The 25,018-nt window shown below is 37.6% G+C and overlaps 1 protein-coding gene across 1 annotated transcript in view; it reads left to right on the top strand.

Moving 5' to 3' along the window:
* CEP170 (centrosomal protein 170) overlaps window positions 1-25,018 on the top strand; it is a 100,544-nt gene that overhangs the window by 2,649 nt on the left and 72,877 nt on the right. The window contains exon 2 of the mRNA XM_057414442.1: window positions 23,122-23,267. Within this exon, the coding sequence (XP_057270425.1) occupies window positions 23,163-23,267 (105 nt within the window). The 5' untranslated portion in view covers window positions 23,122-23,162. The remainder of the gene's footprint in view (window positions 1-23,121; window positions 23,268-25,018) is intronic.

Genomic DNA, 25,018 nt, shown 5'->3' with positions numbered 1-25,018 from the left:
AATCCAGAAAATAAAAAGCTGATGAAAGTGAACAGGAAGAGTCTTATGTTCATTTGTAGGTGGGAGCTGGGAAGCTTGCTTGAATGACTGGAATGAAATCTGAGGCATAAGTAGCTGCAGAAATTGATTTTGAAGTACAATTTCCAGTTCTTGCAGGAAAAAATGTACTTAATGTATACTGATGCTGTAATATCTCTCTAATGTTTCCTATAAAGACAGTTTCCACAATAGTGCTGCATTTCTTAGCTTTGTGGGTAGAATGGAACTGAGGTAAAAATGTATTGTGTTACTTGAGCTAGACAGCCAAGAAAATCTGTGAAATTCTGGTTTTCCTTTAGAAAAGTTTGGACAGGGGAATGAGACATTGAATCCGTGCAGACAGCAGAATTTACTTGTAGAAATTCTTGTATCTGCTTGTCGTGGTTTAAACCCAAGCCAGACAGCTTGTTCACTCACTCCCAGTGAGTGGTGCCAGGCTGGAAGCAATCGAGACCCCTCCCCGGGGCTCTCCCCTTCCCTGCTCCCGGAGGTATGGGGAGGAGGATCGAAAGAGCGCAACTCCCATGGGTTGAGATAAGAACAGTCCAGTAACCAATGTACAACACAAATCACCACCGCTACCACCAACAATGATAAGAGAAAATAACAAAGGAAGAGAATACAATACCACCCGCCGAGAAACGAGTCCAACCCAGAAGCCCGTGTCCTTCCAGGTAACTCCCAGTTACCTCCCCAGGCATGACGTGCTGTGGTATGGAATACCTCTTTGGCTAGCTTAGGTCACGTGTCCTGTCTCTGCTTCCTCCCGGCTTCCCCTCCTCCCTGGCAGAGCATGAGCCTCACAAAGTCCTTGGTCAGGGTAAACATCATTTAGCAACAACTGAAAACATCGGTATTATCAGCACTGTTCCCAGGCTGGAAGGCAAAACACAGCGCTGCACCAGCTACCAAGAAGGAGAAAAATTGACTGCTACTGCTAAACCCAGGACAGCATCCACCCCTTATTCCATACCATTCACGTCATGCTCAGATCCCACATTTTCAATATACCATCGCTCTCCCACATATATACATCCATATACACACAGACCAAGAGAAAGAGATCATTTTCTTAGTGCATGGACCAATCCCTATAATGCTGCCGAGTCCATTCAGTCCATGATGTCAGGTTCCATCTCTTGTAACAGTCTTTCAGGGCAGGAAAGGCTGTGTCCAGTATTGGATTGTTGCCTGCTGATGCTGATCGTTCCTTTACTGCAGAACTCATCCGGTTCTATCAAAGTTCATTCTCTGTTGGGATGATGGTTGGCGGGAAGTCAGGGCCAGTCGCTGGTGACCTGAAGACATCTAGTTGATGGGCTATAAAAGTATTACACAGCAAGCAGGAGCATACAATTAAGTTCATTGGCTGTTTTCCCCTAAAATCAAATCCCCTTGAGGTATACATTGGACTTCCCCATTTTCCTGCATTACCCACCAAGTATATACAGGTCCCTGAGCAAAAGCAATCCCACGAGTGGGTTTGCCTTTACCTGAAGCAGGAATAACCCAGACTGTCTTCCCCACCAAATTCTTCATATGCACCATGGGAACTTTGTCCCCCTCTACAATATGTAACAGCTCTGACTGGGCTGGGCCAGCCCTGTTGGCAGATCCTCTGGTGTTGACCAACCAGGTGGCCTTTGGTAAGTGTGTATCCCAATGCTTGAAAGTTCCCCCACCCATCGCTCTCAGTGTAGTTTTTAACAGCCCATTGTACCGTTCGATTTTCCCAGAGGCTGGTGCATGGTAGGGGATGTGATATACCCACTCAATGCCATGCTCTTTGGCCCAAATATCTATAAGGTTATTCCGGAAATGAGTCCCATTGTCTGACTCAATTCTCTCTGGGGTGCCGTGTTGCCACAAAATCTGTTTCGCCTTGAGAAGTGCTTATAGCACTTCTGAGTTTGTAAAAGGACACAATGGCATGCATTTCCCCCTCTTTGAAGAACTTGCTACATAATGTAGTAAAAATTGATATGGTTGTGACCAGGAGACTCTTTGAAATCTGAGAAAAGGAAGGTCTTTGTTACTGGGGCATGTAGCTTCAAATTTGCTAGCTGGGAGCTACGGTTAGGTGTGCATATCTTTTCTAAGGTACACATCTTCACCATGCTAAGTGAGCCTGCGGGGGTCTTCTGTTCACTATTAGGTTTATAATGCTCTTATCGAATGCCTATGATGATACCAATCATTGTGCATCTATGCATTTTCAATGGGCTGGTCCTACAGAGAGCGACTCCCCTCAGTGCACAATGCTAACAGTTTCCCTGGATCTGAGTCAGTTTAGTGCACTGAATGAAGCAGATGTCCTGGAGAAAAATAGTATGTAATCATGTGACTTAAACTGTAACATAACACACACAAATTGGGGGGGGAGGGGGTGGGTTCAAACTGCTTGTTTAAGCAACAGCTTTGTGTTTCTGTCTGTTCCACAGTTATAAATGCATGAAAATACTGAAATAAATTGCAAATATTTGATTTACTGTTGTAGTTTAGTTTCTTCGCCTACTGCCAAAAAGCAAAAAGCTGGGAAGCTGTTTTTATTTTACAGGTGCATTTGGTTAGAATGTCCTTTAAAATTTCATTTCCTTTCAAAAAAATCCATGCATTTTAAATTAATATATGTATCTTTTATCATGTGTGTCAAAAGCAGCTTGTCCTAGAAGTTTCAAGTGAAACCCACAAAGATGTTTTAGTAGAATGCTGACATAATTAGATTTCAGAGAGGCAGACCTGTATTTGGGAAAGTTCTCAATACTGCATTGCTGAAGTTGAGGTGAATCATGCAGGCTTTTAGATGGTGGATAAGGAATAAGTCTGGGAGTAGGTGGATGTTAAAGGAACTGACTGGCAGTTCTCACATCTTAATGCTTCTGCATGGAGTATTCAGTTACTCACTCCCTTCTGGTTTTCATACAGCATGAATGTACTGCTCTGTCGCAGTGACTCTGGTACTTTTCTAAGCACATGAGAAGTTAATTCACTCAATCCAGCAGAAAGCTATTTTCTTTCTTTTTGTTTTGCCTGATTCTTCCCGCCCCCTCTTCTCCCTGTGGTTATCAAATTGAATTATCTTGTGTGATCAGATGAGAGCCAGGGAACAAGTACACTGAATAGGGACAGCAGCATCAAGCCTGGAAGAAGGGATTACTGCCTTTTCCAGTGACAAAGATACATTTGGTGTTCTTAGCTGTCCTGTCTGGCTGTCCCCTGCGCCACTATAGACTACTGTTTTCAGGGAGGTTGGTTATTTATAAATCCAAGAAAACAAAGTAATTTAGGTGCTAGGTTTGTTCTTACTGTTAGTCTTTACTTATTGCCCTTGATATGTAGAATGCCCACAGTCACAATCTGAACATGTAGAACATATAACTGTGTGAAAAAAATGTTTCTTTGTAAAGTAGATACGAAAAGAGGGAGGAGAAGTGGTTCTACTAAGTGGTGTGGCCTTTGTACAAGGAAAAACAGGGGTTAGTGCCAGGCTAATATTGGTATCTTTCACAGAATTTAAGACTGTGACTTTTCAAGTATTTTCATTTTTTTTTCTTGCTTGCTAGTTTTGAAGTGTGTGATTTTTGTGAATTGTAGAAAAGTGCTATTTGATAGAAATTCAGAGAAAACATTTTTATTTTTAAAAACAGAGATATACAGCGTCTTCTCTCTTTTCATCCCCTGCATAGAATGCTCAATAAAACATGATAGTTTTTTTTCCCATGTGAGCCTGACATATTTGTCAACTTTGTTTCTCCTTCTCATTTTCTTCTCTTAAATTCTTACTGAAAAAAAAAAAAACCCAAACCCAACTTTTCCTTAGTTAGGTGCTTTGGAGAGTTCCAACATCACGCATTGGTGGGCCTAGTGAATTGATTCAGGTCCAACAACTGCAGCCCTCTTAAAGTCAAGCTTCTTTGATTTGTTCTGCTGTGCTTATTGTAAAGATTGGTGATTTTTTAATAGGGTCCTCTGTTTACAGGTTTCCATTCTTGTGAACAAATGTGTTTTATATTCTGATCTCTTCCATGAAACTAAAAGGGTATTTTCCCTGACAAATAGCTGAATTTTCTAAAGACTCTGTGATGGGTTTTTCAGATCTCATCTCATTTTATATCTCATTTTGTACCTCATTCCAAACGAGGTTCTGGTTCTGCTCATTTTCTTTTCAGGAAGAACTGCAAATATTGAGCCTTTCAGAGTGATAATCACAGAAGTGGTGCCACTCCCTGGTGCACAGGGTATTTTGTTACAGTCTTCAACTGTGGTCTTGCATGAAGAACTTTTTATCAATCCATTAGCTAACCATTATGGTCTGAAAGTAGTAATGCACTGAATTCATTAAATCAGATGTGCTTGTGACTTTTCCCTCAAGATTACATGCTTATTTTTTTTTATCTTCCTACTGAATTGCAGATATTTGGCCATCTAAATACAGTTCTGTCTTCAAAACCAAAGCATTTTCAATTAACACTTTTTTTTTCTTCTCAAGGTAGACTGCATTTCAAGATTAGGAACTAAAATGCAGGAAGTTGGAATGTTGTGATGTATGTTCATGAGAAAAAAGAAAACATACTTCTATTGCTTCATTAATCTCACTTTTTCACCCCTGCCCCCCATGACTTAACTGGTTATTTGGTCCCATGGAACTATATCATCATGGCAGGAATTATTCTACTTTTTTATAACACAGTTTCCTGATTAGAAGACACTTCTTGGGTAAAATTGCATTTTTAGTTAACTTTTTTTTTTCCTCATCTGGAATTTTCCTAAGAATGTAAGAATGGCCACATAGATCTACCTTTGCTCTGACTCAAACCCATCATCTTTTCTCCAAGAATAGATGTAACCTGGTACAGAAGGAGACTTAAAAAATGTGTAATCATATATGGTATTTTATGCTAAGGCATTGCTAATCTGTCATTTATTTTCTGCCTGGAACTTTTGAGGCAGGTGTAGTTTCTATTAAGGACTATTTCTTCCACTTTATTTGCAGTTCTTCAGCTGTATCTTGAAAAGGCAATTCAATAAATATGGCATCTTATATTTTGCAGACCTGCATTTCTTATACATGGTCATCTGTATACCAGCTTAATCTAATAATTCAAATCTTTATTTTCTACAGATTTTTGTTATTACAAAAAAGCTCCCCCAGCTCTGTGAAGTTAATGAATATTACACATCTGCCATCCCTCACCTCTTTCTTTAAGTGATCATGGAGTTTTTTGATTGTACTTGGTTTCCAAAGGGGATAGTCATGTAACATGAGGGTCAAACCATTCCTGTAAGAACTGTTCTTATGATTTATGAGTCAGAAACACAACTTGGATTTTAGTTCTACGTTGACTGTGAAACTGATCATTGAAAATCTGTTTCAAATTTTAAGCAGAAATTATTCAGTAAACCATTGAGGAACCACTGAGAACCCAGAACTTCTTTTTCCTTAGCTTTTGGATTAGCAGAGAGTTTGCAAGAATGATCACAATTGGTTGATAGATGAATTATGGAAATGTTTAGGTAAAGGTCTTGTTCAAAAGCTGGTTTTCTTCTAAATGCTGCTCAGTCATCACACTCAAATAGCTCTTTAAACGTCGTGCTAATTATTTTATTAGGCCATATTGGAGTAATTAGGTAATGCCTTTATTTTGGTGATGTCTATACTAACTTGAATCTTCAGCAACCTCAGTGAAGTTAATTAGTTGTAAATCTGTTGTAATTCATGCCTATTTGTTAAAATAAATGTTTTTAGTTTTAACTATTGTCATTTGGATCACGAATTCTGTCCCGTATTTTTAATTAATCAGATCTTAATACATCAGTTTCTGAATACATCTTATGATCTCTTTTTAGACCAGTTGCAGTCCTGATATATTGCAAGGAATCATATATGTAACATTTCCTTGCTGTGTGCTCTTTTGAGATGTGCAATTGCATGCCCAATACCAGTCCTACAGGTAGACCTTAGTTGCACATCAAAAGAGGTGCAAATTCATAAGGTCTGAAATGCCACTTGAATGGAAGCATGTGGCTGGTTTTCATCCACCGAAACAGATTCCTAATTTATAGAATTGTGTCCACATGTTTTGTGGGAAGCTGCAGAGGGGCTTCTCATGAGCATGGTCATTTTTTAATTTCTTTTTTTTTTCTTTTTTTTTCTGTAGATAGTGCAACATAGCTTTGTTCTCTTCAGTTTTCTTCCTAGCTGTAGAACAGTAAGAAGGATAATGTTGCTGGCAGAGAGCTGGAATTAGTGAAAAGGAGTAGCTGGGTATAGTCAGTAGGTGTATTGCAAAAAAGAAACAACCAACCCAAAAATCAGCAAAAAAAAACCCAAACCCAACCAACCAACTAAAAACAAACAAACAAGAAACAGAAAAACAACAGCTGCACAAAAAAAAGGAATGAGCAATGGGAAAATACATTCACACAAAAAAATAGTTCAGGCTGAACTTAAGCTTGGGTATAGCTTGAATTAATCATTTGGAGTCAGTGATGTCACAAAGTTTTTCTTTCTTTAAGTTTGGCGATAACAGTATCTGAAACAAGGTGGCCAGAAACAAAGTGGCCATCGCAGAAAATGTATTGTTTCCAGTAGTCGTAGTTTGCCGTATTCTGTGCATGGAGTTTCTGTGCTGAATCTTTGTGCCCTGTTTGTTTCGTTGGCTTTTTTCTAATTCAGAATTTTATTTTTTATTTCCTTGAGCATGGGTAAATTGTTTGTCTGCCCCAGGTCTTGGTGAAGTCAGTGGATCTTAAGGTACTGCTGATGATTTCTATGTGAGGCAGGATCTGTTTTTATACGACAATGCGAGGCCCAATATAATCATATTGCACAGTATTCTTCAGCTTAATCTAGGACGTATTGCTTGGCATTATTCAATAGTATCTTTTTCTTTTTTCCTGGAATAAAAAAAAAAAAAAATTCAAATATTCAGTATTTGCAACTTCTAATTGTCTTGCACGTTGCATGTGTATTTTTTTAACATACCCCCTTTTTTTTGTTTTGCTTTGTTTGTGGGGTTTTTGGTTTTGTGTTTTTTTTTGGGAGGGGGGGTGTCACCTTACTGCATTTTCTTTAGCATACTGTATTGGCGTCTTCAACTGTCAAATTTAAACGTGTTCAGGCATTGCATTGCTGAAACTGCAAATAGCAACAGTCAACTTCCCCCTTTGGGGCAAGCTGATACTCTGGAATCTGGTTTGTATTGATGTCTTGCACGATTATCCTTGCAAGTGGTTCATTTCAAAATACTGCCTGGTTTGCCTGCTTTGAGGAGATCAGTGTTTGTAGCAGAACTAAGAACTAAATTATCCAACAACTTTGGTTCCTGATGTCTGAATCACATTTCAAGTACCGACACATGGTAGAAATGTTTTTAAGTTTTTATTCATCGTGCCTTGAGCTCTAGTTTGTCAAGAAGCAAGAAGACATTTTTTTTTTTTCTGCTAGGGCTTCTGACATTGCTTTCATGGTCTCTAATTCTGTTTACCTGGTTTACGCACCCTACACAATAACCATTTACAGTTGGTCCAGCAAATATTGCAGGGTATTTACTTAAGTGACTGACAAGGTGAATTAATTTTTATTTTCATGTTGCCTGGGCACATAGTAAACTCCTTTGTAAGGTGGCAGTAAAAAAACGAAAAAGGTGAAACATGACCATGAACCAGGAAGTCCTGAGTCATTCTTTGCCCAGTTGAGGCAAATGGAAAGCTGTGATTTAGTAAAAAAAACAAATCAACCCAAACCAAAATCCTAAAAAAAACCCTAAACATACAGTTATTTTAAGTGGGATTCATAAAATTACTTTAAAAGCGCTAAGGGAGAAGACTAGATTTAGCAGGTTAAGGTTCTTGATTTCCCAGATTTTGCAAGTCTTGGTTCAGTTTCATTCCAAAACCAAGAAAAGCATTATGTCTTAAAGTTTTTATCTGTGGCATTTTCTTAGGGAGCAATGCCGAGGCCTTAAAAAAATATATTCAGAGATGGCTATGTATTGTTTTATTTGTATAGTTACTTCCATAGGAATTCTTCCTTTCTTTCCAGATATTTATTCACACTTTGGGGGTCGCTGATCTAAGGTAGATTTAGAAGAAAGACTCCATTAGTGTGCCATGAAGTAAGAGACTAAAGATTTGATCATTGGATTGTGATGTGTTATAAAAAGCAGTTGAGGCAAGTGGAAAAAAGAATAAAAATACACGCTGAAACTTTTTTTAAAAGTATATAATTTTAATCTGAAATGTGCCAATATTAAAGCCTTCTTTATATTTGAATAATATTATACTAATATTTGTATGGTTACTAGAGACCTGTCTAAATCAAAGAAGTTCTGTTCAAATTAGATGAATTTAGTGTAGTTGACCCTATGTTCTCATAGCAGCCTAAGCAGAACTGGCTGTTGGTGGTTCTGGTCTTGCTCTGTTCTTCCCTTTTCTGTCACCACTGGTTACACAGCCCCACTCCTGCTTTGGTTCTGGATTGCTGTGTGTTCCTTCTGAGAACCATTTGTTTGTGGGAGTGGAGAAGTGTGCAAGAGTTTGTCACTAGTTGAACATGCTGAAATAGCTCAGCTGCAGAGGCGTGTGAGCCCTGCAGCCAAGACAAAGGGAGTAGTAGGGACTTTGTGACTGGTGCAGGGCAAGAGGGTTGAGATCTTGAAAGCAGTGAGACTGGCTTTGGCTGGTGTGGAACTGCAGCTTCTTCGGTTCAGCATTTATATGATGAGAGCTAAAATTGCTTATTTGCCTGTCATTTGAGTCTTCAACACTAAGGCTGAAAATAAGTCAATAGGGTGAAGTTCTGGACTTGCAAGCAGCTTACGGCAGGGTAATCTATATATTAGCTTTGTATATATTAACTTTCCATAGTAACTTCTACCATGTGGCATGTACAAGGAGTGCAAGGCATTTGACACAAAGTAAGCTATGAGATGTGCTGCAGTGGAAGCATTTATGCATGAGCTGCTAATATAAGGTAAAGGTGCAACTATAAATTCACATCCCATACTGCTGTCCAGTAAACTGTTGCTGTATTTAGATGTTTACATTTCATTATCCTGCTAATTTCTCCATTTCAGCCAATAATGCTTGGACAGAAGCTGCTTCAGTCTCATTATAAATTCTGTATACCCTGTATGAACTGGAATTTTATCATCTTGTCAGATACAAGAAGTTGTGGAGGATATGAAAATAAAATGTTTTCTTTCTCTCTGAACCAAACTTGCAAAAACAGCTGATAAGCGCTTTGAGGAGAAAGTGGAAATAAGTGTCAGAGCTCCACTGTTCATAGAGTTTTTCTTACTACTTAGAGTTAAATGGAAGTAAGAAAGGATAATTGTCTTATTATGATAATTCAATATCATTTTAAATTTCAACTGCCTCTCTGCAGATCACAGATTGATAGGTACTGGTATATTCTAGAGCAGCTTCCAACTTCAGATCTTGACTTTTATGAATGTATTAGCTGGCATGATTGGAGTTTTATTACTGAAACATCTGTTTAATCCATTATGATGTTTGTTTGTTTATACTTGCAATACCATGAGAATGTGCTCATTCTGTTAAAATGCCTGTGTGCTTGTATGGGATGGCCCTCCACCTGTTCATCTTGTGAATCAAGCACAGGGAAGATGTTCCTGTTCTATCTCTCCCTCCCTCTAATTTATAATAGTACATTGCATGTTCATCCAAAGCTAAAGGGAAAAAGGCACTTCTGAATTTCTGGCAACGTTGGGAGCCAGAAATTTTTGATTCAAAAGTAAAGCAAGGCTAGTAGGATTAAATGGAGAGCGAGATGTCTGGTTTCTCAGGGATGTGTCCTGTATCCCAAAATGGGATTAACCTCAATGTGCACATGTGCTAGCTCATTTCTGCTTGATTGAGAGCCAGCAGTATTCTGTGGGGAAAATAACCTGAATGGCAAATATCTTGCAAACACTGAGTGTCAGACGAGCCATGAAGGATGTAAGGAGCTGGGAACTGTTGAACTTCTAGCACAGTGTTTCTGCCAGTGGATAATGGGCTTTTTCTTTTGAACTTGTTCAGCTCAGCCCTTCATTCTCCCCAGACTTAGAAGACCTTGTATCTCTGAAATCTCCAGCTCTCTAAAGCCTGCTGTTGGAAGGAGCAGTCAGCGGAAAAAGAGTGACTACTAAAGCCCCACTTCCTTAGGTAACTAGAAATGGTTTTAGTAGAAGTTTTAATTACTAACTGTGGTAGAAGGGGAATACAGTTAACACCCCCCCCCCCAAATAATTTTAAAAATACACACTCTTGCTTGAAGCAAGCAATACACTTTTGCAAATACATCTGGGGAAAGAAAATGAAGCCTACAACTGGGCTATTTTAGATTAAGCAAGAGATAATACTACTATTGTTTGTGACAGTTAAACTGCATAACTAATTACCGTATTTTCAATGGAAATAGACAAGAAATAAGGTCCAGGAAGAGCCAAGGCAAAATAAACAAACATAGAAATTGCAGCACTAATTTACCTTAAGATGTTAGGTGTAATGTATTAAACTATCAGAAGTGTTGCTCAGTGTGTATCAATACTGCTAATAATTTTAATGCCATGGAAATGTAATTTAAAGAACAGAGGGCATGAATTGTTCCAGCTGTTCAAAAGGGAACTGATGATGATATTTACTTTTAATCAACTCCTTATGCTTTTGTCCATATTCAGTTCCACGTTCAAATGATTTTAAATATTTCTGGTAAACTGGAAGACTGTTTCTCCATTGCAGTAGCATGGTCAGTGTTGCTTAATATACTTTTTAGGCGGCTGAGCATAGCTAAGTTTCCAGTTAAATCTTTGTTTGAGACATAAAACGAGTAACTTCTGTAGTAACTGCGAGCAGTTCTTTAAAAAAATAACCAACAAAAACCAAACCCCCGAACTTGTGCCAATGAAAGGGATGACTCGATCCCTTCATGTGGATAGGGTTATAGCACCACTTCCTTCTTTCTTTTTTTTTCTAAATAAATTGTGGAATTTACAAAGGAAAATCTGCACAGATTTCTTCCCTTAGAACTACTTGAATTCCAAATGTCTGTCTAGTGAAACACACATTTGCATGCATTTAATAGTCTTGAAAAAATTTATATTATGATACTAATAAAAGTATTTTCCAGTGGACTCTTGAGTGTTCTGAAGTTAACCATATTTTCATTGTGGTATTCTGCAAAACATATGTCAATGCTGTACCAAATGAAGTATAAATCACCAGTCATTCTTAAACCAACTTATAAAAAATATTCTGACACCTGAAAATATTTTCACATAACAATGAAGGTTTCTGATTGGGATTTGTTTAGTAGAGGAGTTGTAATATGTTTGCCTGAGCAAGACCTTGCATTAAAAAAGTGAAGTAGCATACACACTGTATGTGTTAATTCTAAACTTTTCTAGTGACAATTTCACTTGTAACTCTTTGATTATATTTAGTAAATAAGGGGTAGTATAAGAAACAGAATTGAGTTTTACCATGCTACTAGCTATATTCTTTTTGCTGGCTGAATACAAGAAAAGAGTGAGAAGACACTGAAAGCAAATGTAGAAATGCTTCTCCCCAAGGAAGCCATTTGCTAGGTACTAATTACAGACTAGTTTAAAATCTTCGCAATATGTAATCATTAAAACCATGGGTATTCTTGTTCTTTGTGCAGATGTCTTACCCTGATTTGTGTTTTGCTAAATTCTCAGTATTTTCTTTTTGGCAGTATTTGTTTTGGTGTGATCATACACTGAGAAAGTGTTTGTGTTGTATTTGTTACCTTGCAGTTTCAGTCCATGGAGAGGCGGGAGAGAGATGAGAATGACACAGACCTTAAAGATGTGCTATACTTCAAACTGCAAGACTAGATTTCTATTGAGTTATTTGTGATGCGAGTAAAGAACTTAACCAATAATTAAAATATAAGGCTTTTTAAGTCCTTTTCTACCCTATTTTTATATGAATCTTCAGGAAGAGAACTTCAGGGGAAAAAATATTAAAAAGCAAGTCCTATGTTTTTGTCTGAGATTGGAAATGAACACAAAAAACCCTGCTCTCTTTACTTCACAGCTACCATGCTAATTTTGAAAGAATTTTGTTTTTAAGCTTGTCCTCATGTTAAATACTTTGTAGAATACCCATATAGCACAACACATTTCTTACATGGAATCAATGCGCTTTTATTACCCTCATGCAGGCACACACTTTCCAGTTCTTCAGACAGTGAAGATTGCCTAGAGCAAACATCACTTACAACTTTCATGCAAAATTTTGAGGTTTTGGTTGGTTGTTTTGTAGAATAAGTACATCCAACTTCTTTTTCTTTCTGTGTAGGGCCTCTGTTACTGATCTTGGAACAAACAACTTAGTGTATTTCCAAGAAAAATACATCTGTGGCCTTGGCTGTTGAGAATAATTGTAAAAAGCTCCAAAGCATTCCATAAGGGAGAGGGTAGAATGTATGAAACATATTGTATGGAGCCTACCTTGGAATGATAGCAGTGGAGATGTAGCAAAGAATAATAATTGAATATCTCTTTCAAGTTATATATCTGCAATACTGTGAATGGGTGTGGAGATCATTAACCCTGATTTTTGTTAACTGTCCTCTGTCACGTCCACTCTCATGTTCTGTGTTGTGCACTGTGTCAAGAAGTAAAATGGAATTGAAAACTGAAAGAGTGATGTTAAAAACACTTAAATACGTGTTTTTCTTTGGAGAATATACTTATCTTCATACCCACAAAGTAACTAATTCCCTGTATTAAAGAAGAAAAAAAAAAAATTGTTGCCCTGAGTGTGATTTAATCTTACCAAGCATCTTGGACCATGGAATAAGCCCCATATATTTCACAATTTTGGAGAAAGTGAAATCACCACCCTTGGGAGATTAAGAGGTGCAATTTTATTTGCAAAGTGGTGTTTGTCTTTTCAGTAGTGCTCAGGGCTGTGGTCTGTACTTGGCCAATGCAAATAAAACCTCCTTGGCGTGCACATAGCCTACAAAGTAACTTGGAATATGCCATGGTGGAGGCAGTGAGAATAGGAAGTGAAGGAGGAGGACTTGACTGCTTCTTTAAGATTACATTCTGCCTGAATGCAATGCCTGATTTGTATCTATTTATTTATTTTCCTCTTTGCTTATCTTGGCATTAGTATAGTCTGATAATATAGTCTGATGCAGAGGTGGGGGGAAGGAAATATTTCTGTAGCTTTTGTTAAAGGAAGCTTTTTTCCCAAAAACTTTTCTGTGGCCTGCATGCCCAGTCATTATTAAAGGCTGCTTATGAAGTATTTTATTGGCATACTGAGTATGCTAATCTCTGTATAGATGACCTTGTTTTGATCATGGTGAAATAGGAAAACTTAAAAATATTTTTCTTTATGCAGTTCCTTAAACTAAATGAGGATGGACAAAAAATGAACACTTGATTGATCATAAGTTAAGCTACTCTTATAAGCAATCATCACCCTTTATTTTAACTATTTATTGACAGCAGCTTTTGAAAAGTGTTGCCTTTCAGTGTAGGAAGGCTGCAAAGAAGAATATTAGTGAGAAATTATTTTTTGCTTATGAATACAAAGGTTAGGAATACAAAATGAGCTGTCCATTTCCTTCAATAAATGCAAAATATCCTTATTTTCTGTTATCAAAAGATAAAAAAGGATTACTTTTTTTAAGTCTTAATGGCTTTATCCTAGTGGCTAATAACTGAATATGCTTTTAACAGAGTAACTTTGATAATAACTGAGATTACCTTAAAAATAAATAAATAAATGTAAACTTCAGATACTCCTGATTATTAGAACAATATAAGCATAAAAAAGCTTCTGATTGTTGTATCTTTTTCCATGTACAGTATTAGACTGTTAGGGATTTGCATGTTTGTCAGTATTCTGGAAGTGTAAAGGTAACCCTGCATCTTATTTTTTGTCAAGTTGCTGAAGTCTTTGTTTCAGTCTGCTGTTCTTAATACAGTTAGATCTTGTAGCTTCTACAAAAAATTGTGGTGTTTGATTTTAGTTTTCCTTGTAGCTTCTCTCTTTTTTTTTTTTTTTTAATTCGTTTTGTTTGGTTTTGGTTTGTTAAAGGCAAAGGCATGATTGTCTTCATAGTTCCTGTAACATTTAATTTTCCTTTCGTAGATGCTTTAAATAGGAGATTACTTAGTTTCAGTTGTGTGAGTATGCTTAAACTTGATATCATAGAATCATAGAATGGTTTAGGTTGGAAGGGAGGTTAAAGATCGTCCAGTTCCGACCCCCTTGCCACAGGCAGGGGCACCTTCCAGTAGACCAGGTTGCTCAAAGCCCCATCCAGCCTGGCCTTGAACACTGCCAGGGATGGGGCAGCCACAGCTTCTCTGAGCAGTCTGTGCCAGTGTCTCACCACCCTCACAGTAAAGAACTTTTCTCATATCTAATCTAAATGTACCCTTTTCAGCTTAAAACCATTTCTCCTTGGTCTGTCACTGCATGCCCTTGTAAAAAGTTCCTCTCCAGCTTTCTTGTAGGCCACCTTTAGGTATTGGAAGGCTGCTAGAAGGTCTTCCTGGAGCCTTGTCTTCTCCAGGCTGAAGAAACCCAACTCTCTCAGCCTGTCTTCATAGGAGAAGTGCTCCAGCCCTCTAAGCATCCTCCTTGTTGACACGGGAGTCGGACAACGCAGAGACGATCAGTGTGATCAAGCAATTGCCAAATTTATTACAAAGCCTTAACTCCTTATATACTATTTCTTACATGCGCTTACAGTGATTTGGCATATTATGATTGGATACATGTCTTGAAGACCCTTAGTGACTAACATATAATTGGTTAAGCACAGGTGTGAGAACTTGACCTCGAAAGTTTGCCAACAGTCCACAGTTCTCATTAACTCAGTGAATTCCAGCTTCTTCTTATCTTGCTTGCTTAAGCTTCTTCGGGCCTCTCATGGCCTTGCTGTATCTTTCAGGATTATTCAGAGTTTATGTACTAATTATGCATTCTCCCGTGAGAACACTGTCTCCACACCTCCTGGCCCTCCTCTGCACTCGCTCAAGCAGGTCCATATCCCTCTTGAGTTGGTGGCCCCAGAGCTGGACACAGTACTGGGTGTGGGGTCTTACAAGAGCAGAGTAGAGGGGTAGAATCCCCTTCCGTGATCTGCTGGTCATGCTGCTTTTGATGCAACCCAGCATATGGTTGGCTTTCTGGGCCGCAAGTGTGTGCTGCTGGGTGATGTTGAGCTTCTCATTAACAAGCAACCCAAAGATTTTTCCTCAGGGCTGCTCTCAATCCAGTCTCTGCTCAGCCTCTCTATGTGCTTGGGATTGCCTGACCCAGGTGCAGGACCTTGCACTTGCTCTTGTTGAGACACTGGCCCACTGTCAAGGTTGTCCAGGTCCCTTTCCTGTGCACCACATAGCCTGGTGTCATTGGCAAACTTGCTGAAAGCACACTCAATCCCACAGTCCATGTTGTCAGCAAATATGTTTGACAGCACCGGTCCCAGTACTTACCCCTCAGGAACACCACTTGTCACAGATCTCCACTTGGACATCAAGCCGTTGACAATAACTTTTCGAGTGTGACAATCCAGCCAGTTCCTTATCCACCAGGCGGTCCATCTGTCAGATCTATGCCTCTCCAATTAAGAGACAAGAATGCCATGCAGGACAGTGTCAAATGCTCTGCAGAAGGCTAGATAGATGATGTCAGTTGAACTTCCCTTATCCACCAGTGCTGTACCCTGTCATACAAGGCCACCAAATTTGTCAAGCACGATTTGCCAGTAGTGAAGCCATGTTGGCTGTCACAAATTGTGTCCTTGTTTTCTACGTGCCTTAGCACAGTTTTCAGGAGGATCTGCTCCACGATCTTGCTGGTACCAAGGTGAGACTAACTGGCCTGTAGTTGCGTGGGGTCTGTCAGTGCAGTCATACTGTTGGCAGAAAAAGGAGTTTATTTCAGTTGCTGTTCTGACAGCTATTCCTGTGTGTCATAGCAATAAAATAGATACAGATCTAATTCTGACCTGGACTGGAGGGAGATGCTTGTGCAGCCCCACAGCTGTAGCTACATTATAGGACAGATTTGCTGATTGACAGAGGGCAACGGTATCCTGACTGCTCTCTTTGCATCAGATGCGTAGGGTGACCTGCAGCAAAAGAAGAGTCTCTGGGTCCCTTTTATAGAGATCTCAAACTCTGAATGGAGGAGGAAGATCTCAGTATTTTATAGCATTGCCAGCTAGGCAGCTTTTATGCCTTTTTGTAATGAAAATGTGTGGAAGCAATGCTTCTTCCGCAAATGCTGCTGTGGAGTCTGCTGTGGTAATCTGATGCTAGAGCCAGATCGACAGAGTGCCAGACTGTATGCTCCAACTTCATTGCCGTAAAGTGGAAGATATGACTGTATGCCTCTTCCCCCCCCCACCTTTCTCTTCTAGCCAGAGATCCCCTGAGAAACACATTGCTGTTGCTTTACTGATGTAGTAGAACTCTAATTTGTTGGTTTAGTTAGTCTTTTATTACAGGTAATAGAGGTAATGTGTGTATCCTGTGTTGGATTTTTTAAAATGTAGGATCTATCAGATGTTGAAAGATTTTCTCTGTCAGTAAACAAAAGGCCCAGTGATTTTGTTGACTAAGTTTCAAGGAGGTTACATGCTCTTCTTTCTTCTGCCATCTCTGTACAAAAACCCCCAAACAAACATAAGACTAAAAAGGGGGAGAGCAAAAAGAGAACAGTTTTGCAGGGTAGTGGTTTAGAGTGGTTTCTTTTTCCAGCCAGTGAAATATTTGATAATAGCAATTCTATCTTGTTGGGCAACTGCTGAAAGTCTAGGATTGTTTTGGTCACTTTTCCTGAGCGTACAAGCTCATCTTCTCTGGGGGACGTTAATAAAGAGCTTCAATGGTTTTAAGCATTATTTACCTTTTTTATGCTTCCATCAATTTCACTTTTATATTATCTTTTACAACCTTTTAAGGATATATTTTGATTAAACTTTAATGGGTATTGTTATAAAACTAAACCTAACCCTCTAAGTGACAAGTATTGTAACTTGACAACTTGATTTAACTTGACTTGGCCAAAGCATTACATTGGCAGTGTCTTTTCACTGTGCTAAACTTTTATAGCTGTATCCAGTGTTGCTTGGCAAGCAATGACCAACACTAAAGTTTTCTTGCTTCCCTTTGTGAAGTACACTATGAATTCAGAAGGTCTATAAATTCTTAGCAAAATATTTTAATCAATTATTAGCCTAAGCTGCTTTAATTTAGATGATGGGTATTTATTTATTTAAGAGTTTTGAGAAGCAACATTTTACACTGCTGTGGCATGAAGGGTATCTTATCTAGAGTGAATTCCAGTTCCCGATGAAGCCATGTGCCTTTTCTTTTCCTTACCCCTCCCCCCCCCCCCCATTCAGCACGCGATACCCACTTTATTAACAAATTCACTTGGTGGACTAGCATAGGAATTGGTGAGAATTATTTCAGCCAAGAGGCTGTTGTCTGTGGAGCCCCCCTGTCACCCTTTCTGGTATTACAGTAATATGAGTAGTGAAAGAAGCAGGGGATTATGAAGGCACCAAGGATAGGTAATGACTAAAACAATTAGAAGCTATCCTAGAGTATGAATTATTTTCTTGTATTTATAGTCCCTATGATGGCAGATGAGCCATCTACCCATGCTTTGGAAAAGTGGACCCAGTTTTCTAGCCAGCTGATATGTGGCTTTAGCCTTAATTGCAAAATAATTGGGCATTCGGTGTTTGCAATAGAAATAAGCGAGACCATGCGAACACCTTTTCAATTGTGTAAATCTAGGTACTTCAAGATGAAACAATGCTGGTTTTGGAACTTAAATACTCAAGATCAAGATACTTTAGTGTTTAGAAAGTGCTCTGTACAGATTGCCGTTTATAATATACCCTTTAAAGAGAGATTTATGGAGATTTTACTATAAATATCAATGAATTTCTTATGCTGTGGTGATGAGCATAGCAGATAAAGTCAGTAGTAAGTTAATAATTGACAAATTTTTTTTTTTATAGTGATGTGTAATAAATAAGGCACGGGCTAATCAACTGATGAGGAGAGGAGAAAAAAATACTAATTAACTGAATGTTAATCTTGTAATTTCAATGTGAGTAAGGTCACTGGTTAAGATACTATGTGGTGGTGTAGTTAAAGGTGATTTTCTAGTGCATGTATGTAAGCAGGTTAATTATGATTGCACATGAAACACTGATAGTGTTCAACTTCAGAGTGTTTTACAGAGTAGGCAGTATTATTGTAGTGTTTTCAATGTGTAGCTTCTTAGATTTAAATTGATTATAGGTTGCTTTTTAGCATCGATTTTATTGATACTGTAATCTTCTCAGGGATGGAATTACCTTTACTTTGCTCTTTTCTTTCAGTCAAAAATAGAACTGCTGGCACTAGTATCCTTAATTACAGCAGTTATGGTAGGCACTTTTTCCAGTGGGTGTTGTTTGCTGATGGCTTTTCTTTGTGACTTATGAATCAGCTTCAACTTCAGATCCTCTCCAGTCATTACTGGCTCCATCAATGCTCTCTTAATTCAGATTTCTCCCTTGTCATGGCTTACACCTGATGTTTACCTTTCTTGACTGTTCATTCCAGGGTCTACCTAGCTCCAGCTTGTCCAGGTGTGGTGGTGTTCTCTCTTTCTGGGTCTTCTACCCTCATATATGTTCTCTACCATCAACAGTGGATGAATTGAGAGTACTGGGGAAAAATGCTCTGGTTTTGGTTCTAGCTGGATTTATAACATTAAAAAGAGGTAGTTAAAGTGTGGAGGACACTGGTAGAAATGTATTGAGGGACTTCGTGTACTTTTTGAACTAATATACATGTGGAAAGTTTTCAATAGCCTGTTGCTTGTCTGCATTTGGATGGATTTGCACAAAAACAATAGTGAGAGGTACAAACTGATACTAAGGCCACCTGTCACATTTCAGTTACTGATTTGCATATATAAGGCCCTACTTTAAATGTTTTTAAAGTTAATAACATAGAATATTTTCCCCTAACCTTGTTTTGGAAATGTTTGAGTTTTCCTTCTGAAGCTGCAATATACGAAGTAATTGTATGAGACCATAAACTTACTTTAAGCAAAAATTTTAGCAGCTGGAAACAGGAACTTATGAGGGCAAGTAATGGGCAACTTAGGGCTTCCAGCTTTGTCAGTACAGTGTCTAAGCTTGCTGCAGGCAATTTTTAATGCTATTTTAAAATATTCTTAAATAAAATCTGTTTTACAGTAAGAGCATAATTGCATACCATTAAACTAATAGTGTTTTCAGTCTTAATATGTAGGACTGTAATGCTTAAAGGTTGGGATTTCAGGTATATATTAGCTTTAGTTTTAATTTTAACTACAGCTTTTTGTTTCTTTTTAGGATTGGTGTCTTATTACTTGCCAGTAGTTTAGTGGGAGAAGATAATTCGCTGTTTTCTGTTACAGGCAAATAGAAAAATGTAGACTGTATATTGCTCCAATGTGAGATTATTAAGGATTTTTGCTTACAATAACATGACTGTATCAAGACTGTAATCTTGGCAGTGTTTCTCTAGACATATTTGAAATTGGTTACACCCATCCTTTGGCTACACAATGCAGGGCTTTAGTTCTTAGGACTGAATTATATTTACAGGGATGATGCAGCCAATTTCCCTGTTGCCGCATCATATGTTTCTAATGATTTATTAGCCGTGTGTTCCTTCTTACACACTGGTTACTGCCTTTTGAAATTCATAGTCCTTCATCATAGAATGTAGTTTCTTCTGCAGGCATGGAAGTGTTTTGTAGTTGCAGTAGACGTCTCAGCAACTGACTTCTGGGTTTCTAGAATGAAGTATTGCTTTGAGTGATCAAGTCATAAAGATGAAATGTTTACTGTCTTGTTCAAAGAGTACAACACAGTACTGCCATATTAGGAAAGACTTAATAAAACACTTAATAAAGCATTTAAAATTAATTTTTCTATGGTAGAAATAATATTTTGATAAATACGTTGTCTAAAATGCATAGTCGGTACTGGAGTAGGATGGGTCTACCTTGGCCGGTATCTTGTTCTGCATAAACGAAGGCTGGGTAAGGAAGAGAGGTTATTAAGTAGGACTATAGTAAATGAAACTTCACTAGAGGATGCTCCCTGCCTCTCAAAATTCACAGTGAATGCAGTTCCTGAACGATGAGTGGAGTCATCATATTTAACAGGCATGATAATTTTTTTCTTCCATGAATGCTTATTACTTTGTGAGCCCAATGTAACCTTTTAGTATCTATAACATTTAATTGCAAGAATTATCATGACCTAAATTTACATTGTATAAAAAGCAACTTCTTCTGATAGTTTTGTACCTGTCATACTTTAATTTAATTTGGCATCTTCTAGACCGTGAACAATCTTTCATACTTGTGTTGTTCAGAGTACTACAGCCAGAGGTCTTAGTGCAGCAGTGTATTCAAAATACTGTTAGCTTTCATGAAGTTTTCAGGGTGCTATGCAATTGTCCATATACTGTCTATATAACTAAGTTTGCAGTTTTATATCAAATTTTTTTATGCACTTTTTTTTATCTGATATTATGTAACTGTTGTTACTGTATCTTTTTTCTCAGCCAGTTTCGCTATGCAGAATTTCAGCTTAGCTTTGATCAAAGGCATTTATGTTAAAGAATCCTTTAAAATAAAATATGTATCTAGGTTGATGATTCGTCGCAGTTGAGACAGCACTGTTTGAAAAGAACAATATTATTAAGTTTGATAGAAATGGTGATTTGCTTTTAACTACATATGTGCTGCAAGCTGTGTGGCAATGATTGCTCGGTATAATACACTTTTTAAAAAGTGTTTCAGATAGCTTAATTTAATCTGTTTGTTGTCAGGCTTCATCATTTGTGGGAGGTTTGGGGGGTTGGGTTTTGCTTGAGGGTTTTTTTTTCCCCCTACCTCTAGTTGTTGACCTACTTGTCTGTTTTATAAATATAGTTTTTCTCCTTTATTGACAGTCTGCCTGTGTAAACTGAAACAGTCTTGGACTAAGAACTTTTTCTAATAATTTATATTCCTTTGAAGGTTTTCAGATGAATTTCCAGTTAGAGCAGGAAGGCCAAATGGTGTAAATGTTGCTATAATAAGCAGATGGGAGATTTAAAAGGCGGTAAAATATAAACAGATTGAGGAGCTTTGATATTAGTATGTTTGCTGTCAAACATCCATTTAATTTGCTTGTTAGAAGCTAGAACCTAGGCTGGCCATTTTTCATATTCATATTTCTTTTTCCTTTCTGAAAAGGAATGGAAATATGGTATTTGATTGACCTAGTTTATCTTCTAGTTTTAAACTAAGTTAAATTAAACATACAAATGCTAATTTCCTTCAAAGGTGCTGAATACACTTCAGATTATAGAACCACTTATTTGGTAACTAGATGTCTTTAAATTTGATTTCATCAAGTTATTGTAAATGTTATTTGTAATCATATTTTCTATTAATAAAGTTAATAGAGATGCTGTATCACTTCTGTTGAATTGGAGAACATTAAGTGGAACATAAGTTTCATGCTCTGATACAGATGTAGAAACATAATCCTATCATAGGTATAACTGTGTAAGAGAATACTTCGTTGCAATACATATTTATGTTTTCATGACATAAACCTTTAGTACATTAAATCTTTCTAATGTCTTCCATTTCAATTGCATTAAATTTTTTAAACTGGCCTAACCGGTCTGCTGGTTCATTTTAGCACCTGCCATGGTGTGCTTTTGATTTACTGTTTGTAAATGTCTGTTTTGTCATTTTCAGATGCAGTTTTGACTTAGCTCAGTCCTCTTCAGTTTTCATAATTTGTGATATCTGTCCTTGATTGTAGTTTGTCTAATGGGGCAGTACTGGTACTGTTGTCTTGCTCAGTGTTTTGAAAGCACATTAGCCTTTATGTTGAGAACCTTGCCGTGTTCTTACTTTGCAGATTATGCTCAAGTCCACTACAGGCTAATGTCTGTTTTCAGTACATTTGCTACCCTTGCATAATTTCACTAAGTGACGTACTAACAAAAGAGAAATGTGAGCTATTTGGCTCTGAGAGGAATGCAGACTAGTTGCTTTTTATTTCTTTAGCTTCTCTTTTAGTGAATACAGAATGGTAATGAATGAAATTATTCCTTTGGCTTGCTTTTTCTTCAAGAGAGGTTTGGAATACTTCTTAAAAGTCTTTTCCAAGTATCATTCATTGTATTGCGCTGGAGAACGCTTTTAATCATATTTGTTGTCCAGTTGCAAGTAGGCCATATTATGTGAAGATGTTTTCCATAAAAGATTTTATCTAATTTTCAGGTTTTGTTTTCTTTGTGTTTTATGACATTTTGTGACGGGTTTTGGGGTTTGTTTTTTTGTTGGGTTTTTTTTTTGCGTGTAGGTAAGTAGTATGTTGTTGTTTATTGAAAAAATAAAGTTCTGTAAGAATATTGCTTTCAGTTTTATTACTTCTAAGTTGTTTGTTTTGCTCTGCTTCTTTACAATTCTATATATATGCTATTTTTCAAGATACAAGTTTTATCGAGAAAACGTAAGGTTAAATAAGAAGCAAAACTTTAATGTTTCTCTTGGTGCTGTACAGAGGCTTAAAACCATTTTAGAGGTTTCTTTTTTGCAGGAAAATGTAATGACACGCATGCAAGTTACTTGCTGTACTTTGTGAATGTTTGCCGTGTTGTTTCTTGGTTGTGATAGTGAAGCATTAATGTAGCAATTACCTTGATAATGAGTGGTCAGATGTTAAAAGCTTTCTGACAACTTGACATATGACTTTGGCATTAACTAGCTGCTTGTTCATTTTCAAGAAGCTTACCACCAATTAGGTTTGCCTAGTTGCATGAAGCAGAGCCTCAGACTATGTAAATCTGGAGCCTGTCACTTCCTGTGATTGCTGGATTCAGGACATGCTATTGAGAATGCCGTATTTTCGGAGGTTTTTTGTATTCTGTTCACAGTGTTTGCTAAGCAGGCACTGTAGCTAAAAATAACTAAAATGAATCTCTCTGTCTCTCTTTCTCGCTGCAGGATGACGTAGCTTTGCCTAGGATTTATCAGCTAAGCAGAAAATGAGCTTAACATCCTGGTTTTTGGTGAGCAGTGGAGGCACCCGCCACAGGCTGCCACGAGAAATGATTTTTGTTGGAAGAGATGACTGTGAGCTGATGTTACAGGTAATTGCATCAGCCTTCCTTGTGCAACTGCTCAAACTGAACTTAATGCACTGGTTTTATATTCCTTTTGAAAATTAAATTCCCCAGATGTTGGGGGAGCAATCACATTAATCTTTTGTGTCCACAGAAAAAACTTAAATACATTGGTATCAATCATACACTTGCTGTCAAAGTACAGAGGATCACATTTTCTTCATATAAATCACATACCAAATGCAAGAATAGAAGGTGAAATAAAGTTTGCAATGTGATCAGTAAAGTAGACTGCGTGCTCCCTAAAATGTGATAATGCTAAGTGCACTGGATGCTTTTGAAAAGAGCTTTCTTTTTTCTGCAACTTGTAATATAATTTAGTCACATGATTTAACTCTATCCCCAAGTCCTGGTCTTGTTGTACAAAGGCAAATGAAATTAGTAGAGTACTTCTCTGTCTCTAAGGAAGTTGAATGACTCAGTCTCAGTAATGGTTTCAGTTGAACTATTAAAATACAAGTCTTAGTCGAAATAGTTTGATACTTTAGTAGCTTCCTCAACATTGAGGATCACTGCGCGGAACTCTTTAGAGATGTGTAACTGTATTATTACGTAGATGTATTGCATTCACTTTGTCCTCCAAGCTGCTTCTTTATGGTATATGCATTTTTTAATGGTTAACAGTAATATTTTGGGAGTTTCTTCTTGAATTATTGTCTTTGCTGTAGAGCTCTTTATTAGTTCTGAAGTTTAATCTTTTTTTCCTCAACTGTTCCTACCATTCAATAAAATATTTTCTTTTGGAAATATTGTTCCAAAGAGTTGTGAGTGCAGCCATTAATGGCCAAAATAGAATCTCACTTGCAAATGAAGTGCCTACAAACCTATTTTTATGTGTATTACTCAGAATGTAATATCTCTAAGTAAACTGTGTTTGGTTCTCAACCTCAGAAGACATCCAAAGACTTTATGGATGATATACTTTGTCCTGTTAGAAAGTAATTGAAAGTACTCTTAATTTCTCTTTAAAGACAGTCATTATGATGTCTTGGTGATTTCTGTGAGAAATATTTAAAAAAAAAAACCAAACAATGCAACAAACACACACACAAAACCCACAAAAACCACCAACTCCATTGATTCCAAGCCCAAGAGATTATAAGCAAAAAATGAAAATGCTTTTATTTTACCATTAGTTTGTTGTAATGAGTGGATGTCTCTGGATAAGGGAGGCTTTTCTTCCTTCAGTCTCCCCTATCCCATCTCGTGTCCTTAGAGTGAAGCTGAATAGTCAAGCATTTATTACATTGTGTTACAAAACTTCAGTCATTATCACCTTCAAAAGTAACTGCCTCTTTGATTAATATTGTGGATAGATTCTAGTCATTTACAAATGTTATTTGTTGTGTATTGACCTTACAGTTAGTAAAAAGAATTAAGGGGGCTGGGATTTTTCAAGAATATTCTCTTTAGCCTGCTGTTAGGTCTACAGGCCAGCATGGCTGTAACACAGCATACTGTTTCAGGGGGAGGAGTCCACCAAAGAGGATCTAATAATGTGTTCTTGTTCTATGTGTATGCCTCTTTGTGTAGGACCTTCCTTTCCACTCTTGACAACTTGGTTGTTCCCATACTGCAAAGCATGTGGACAATGCATGATAAAGAGAGCAGATTTTAATGCTTTTATTAATAGTCTCCTGACAGAAAACATGTTATAAAAGCCTTATTAAAAAAAATTACAGCTATGTTGCATGCTTGGTAGAATTAGACCTCAGATC

The sequence above is a fragment of the Pezoporus wallicus genome, unplaced genomic scaffold (assembly GCF_028554395.1).
Source record: "Pezoporus wallicus isolate ANWC-B61680 ecotype Strahan unplaced genomic scaffold, APGP_CSIRO_Pwel_v1 contig_8042, whole genome shotgun sequence".
In the NCBI taxonomy this organism is placed as follows: domain Eukaryota; kingdom Metazoa; phylum Chordata; class Aves; order Psittaciformes; family Psittacidae; genus Pezoporus; species Pezoporus wallicus.
The sequence above is the reverse complement of the archived record's forward strand: the minus strand, read 5'-3'. Positions and strand labels throughout refer to the sequence as shown.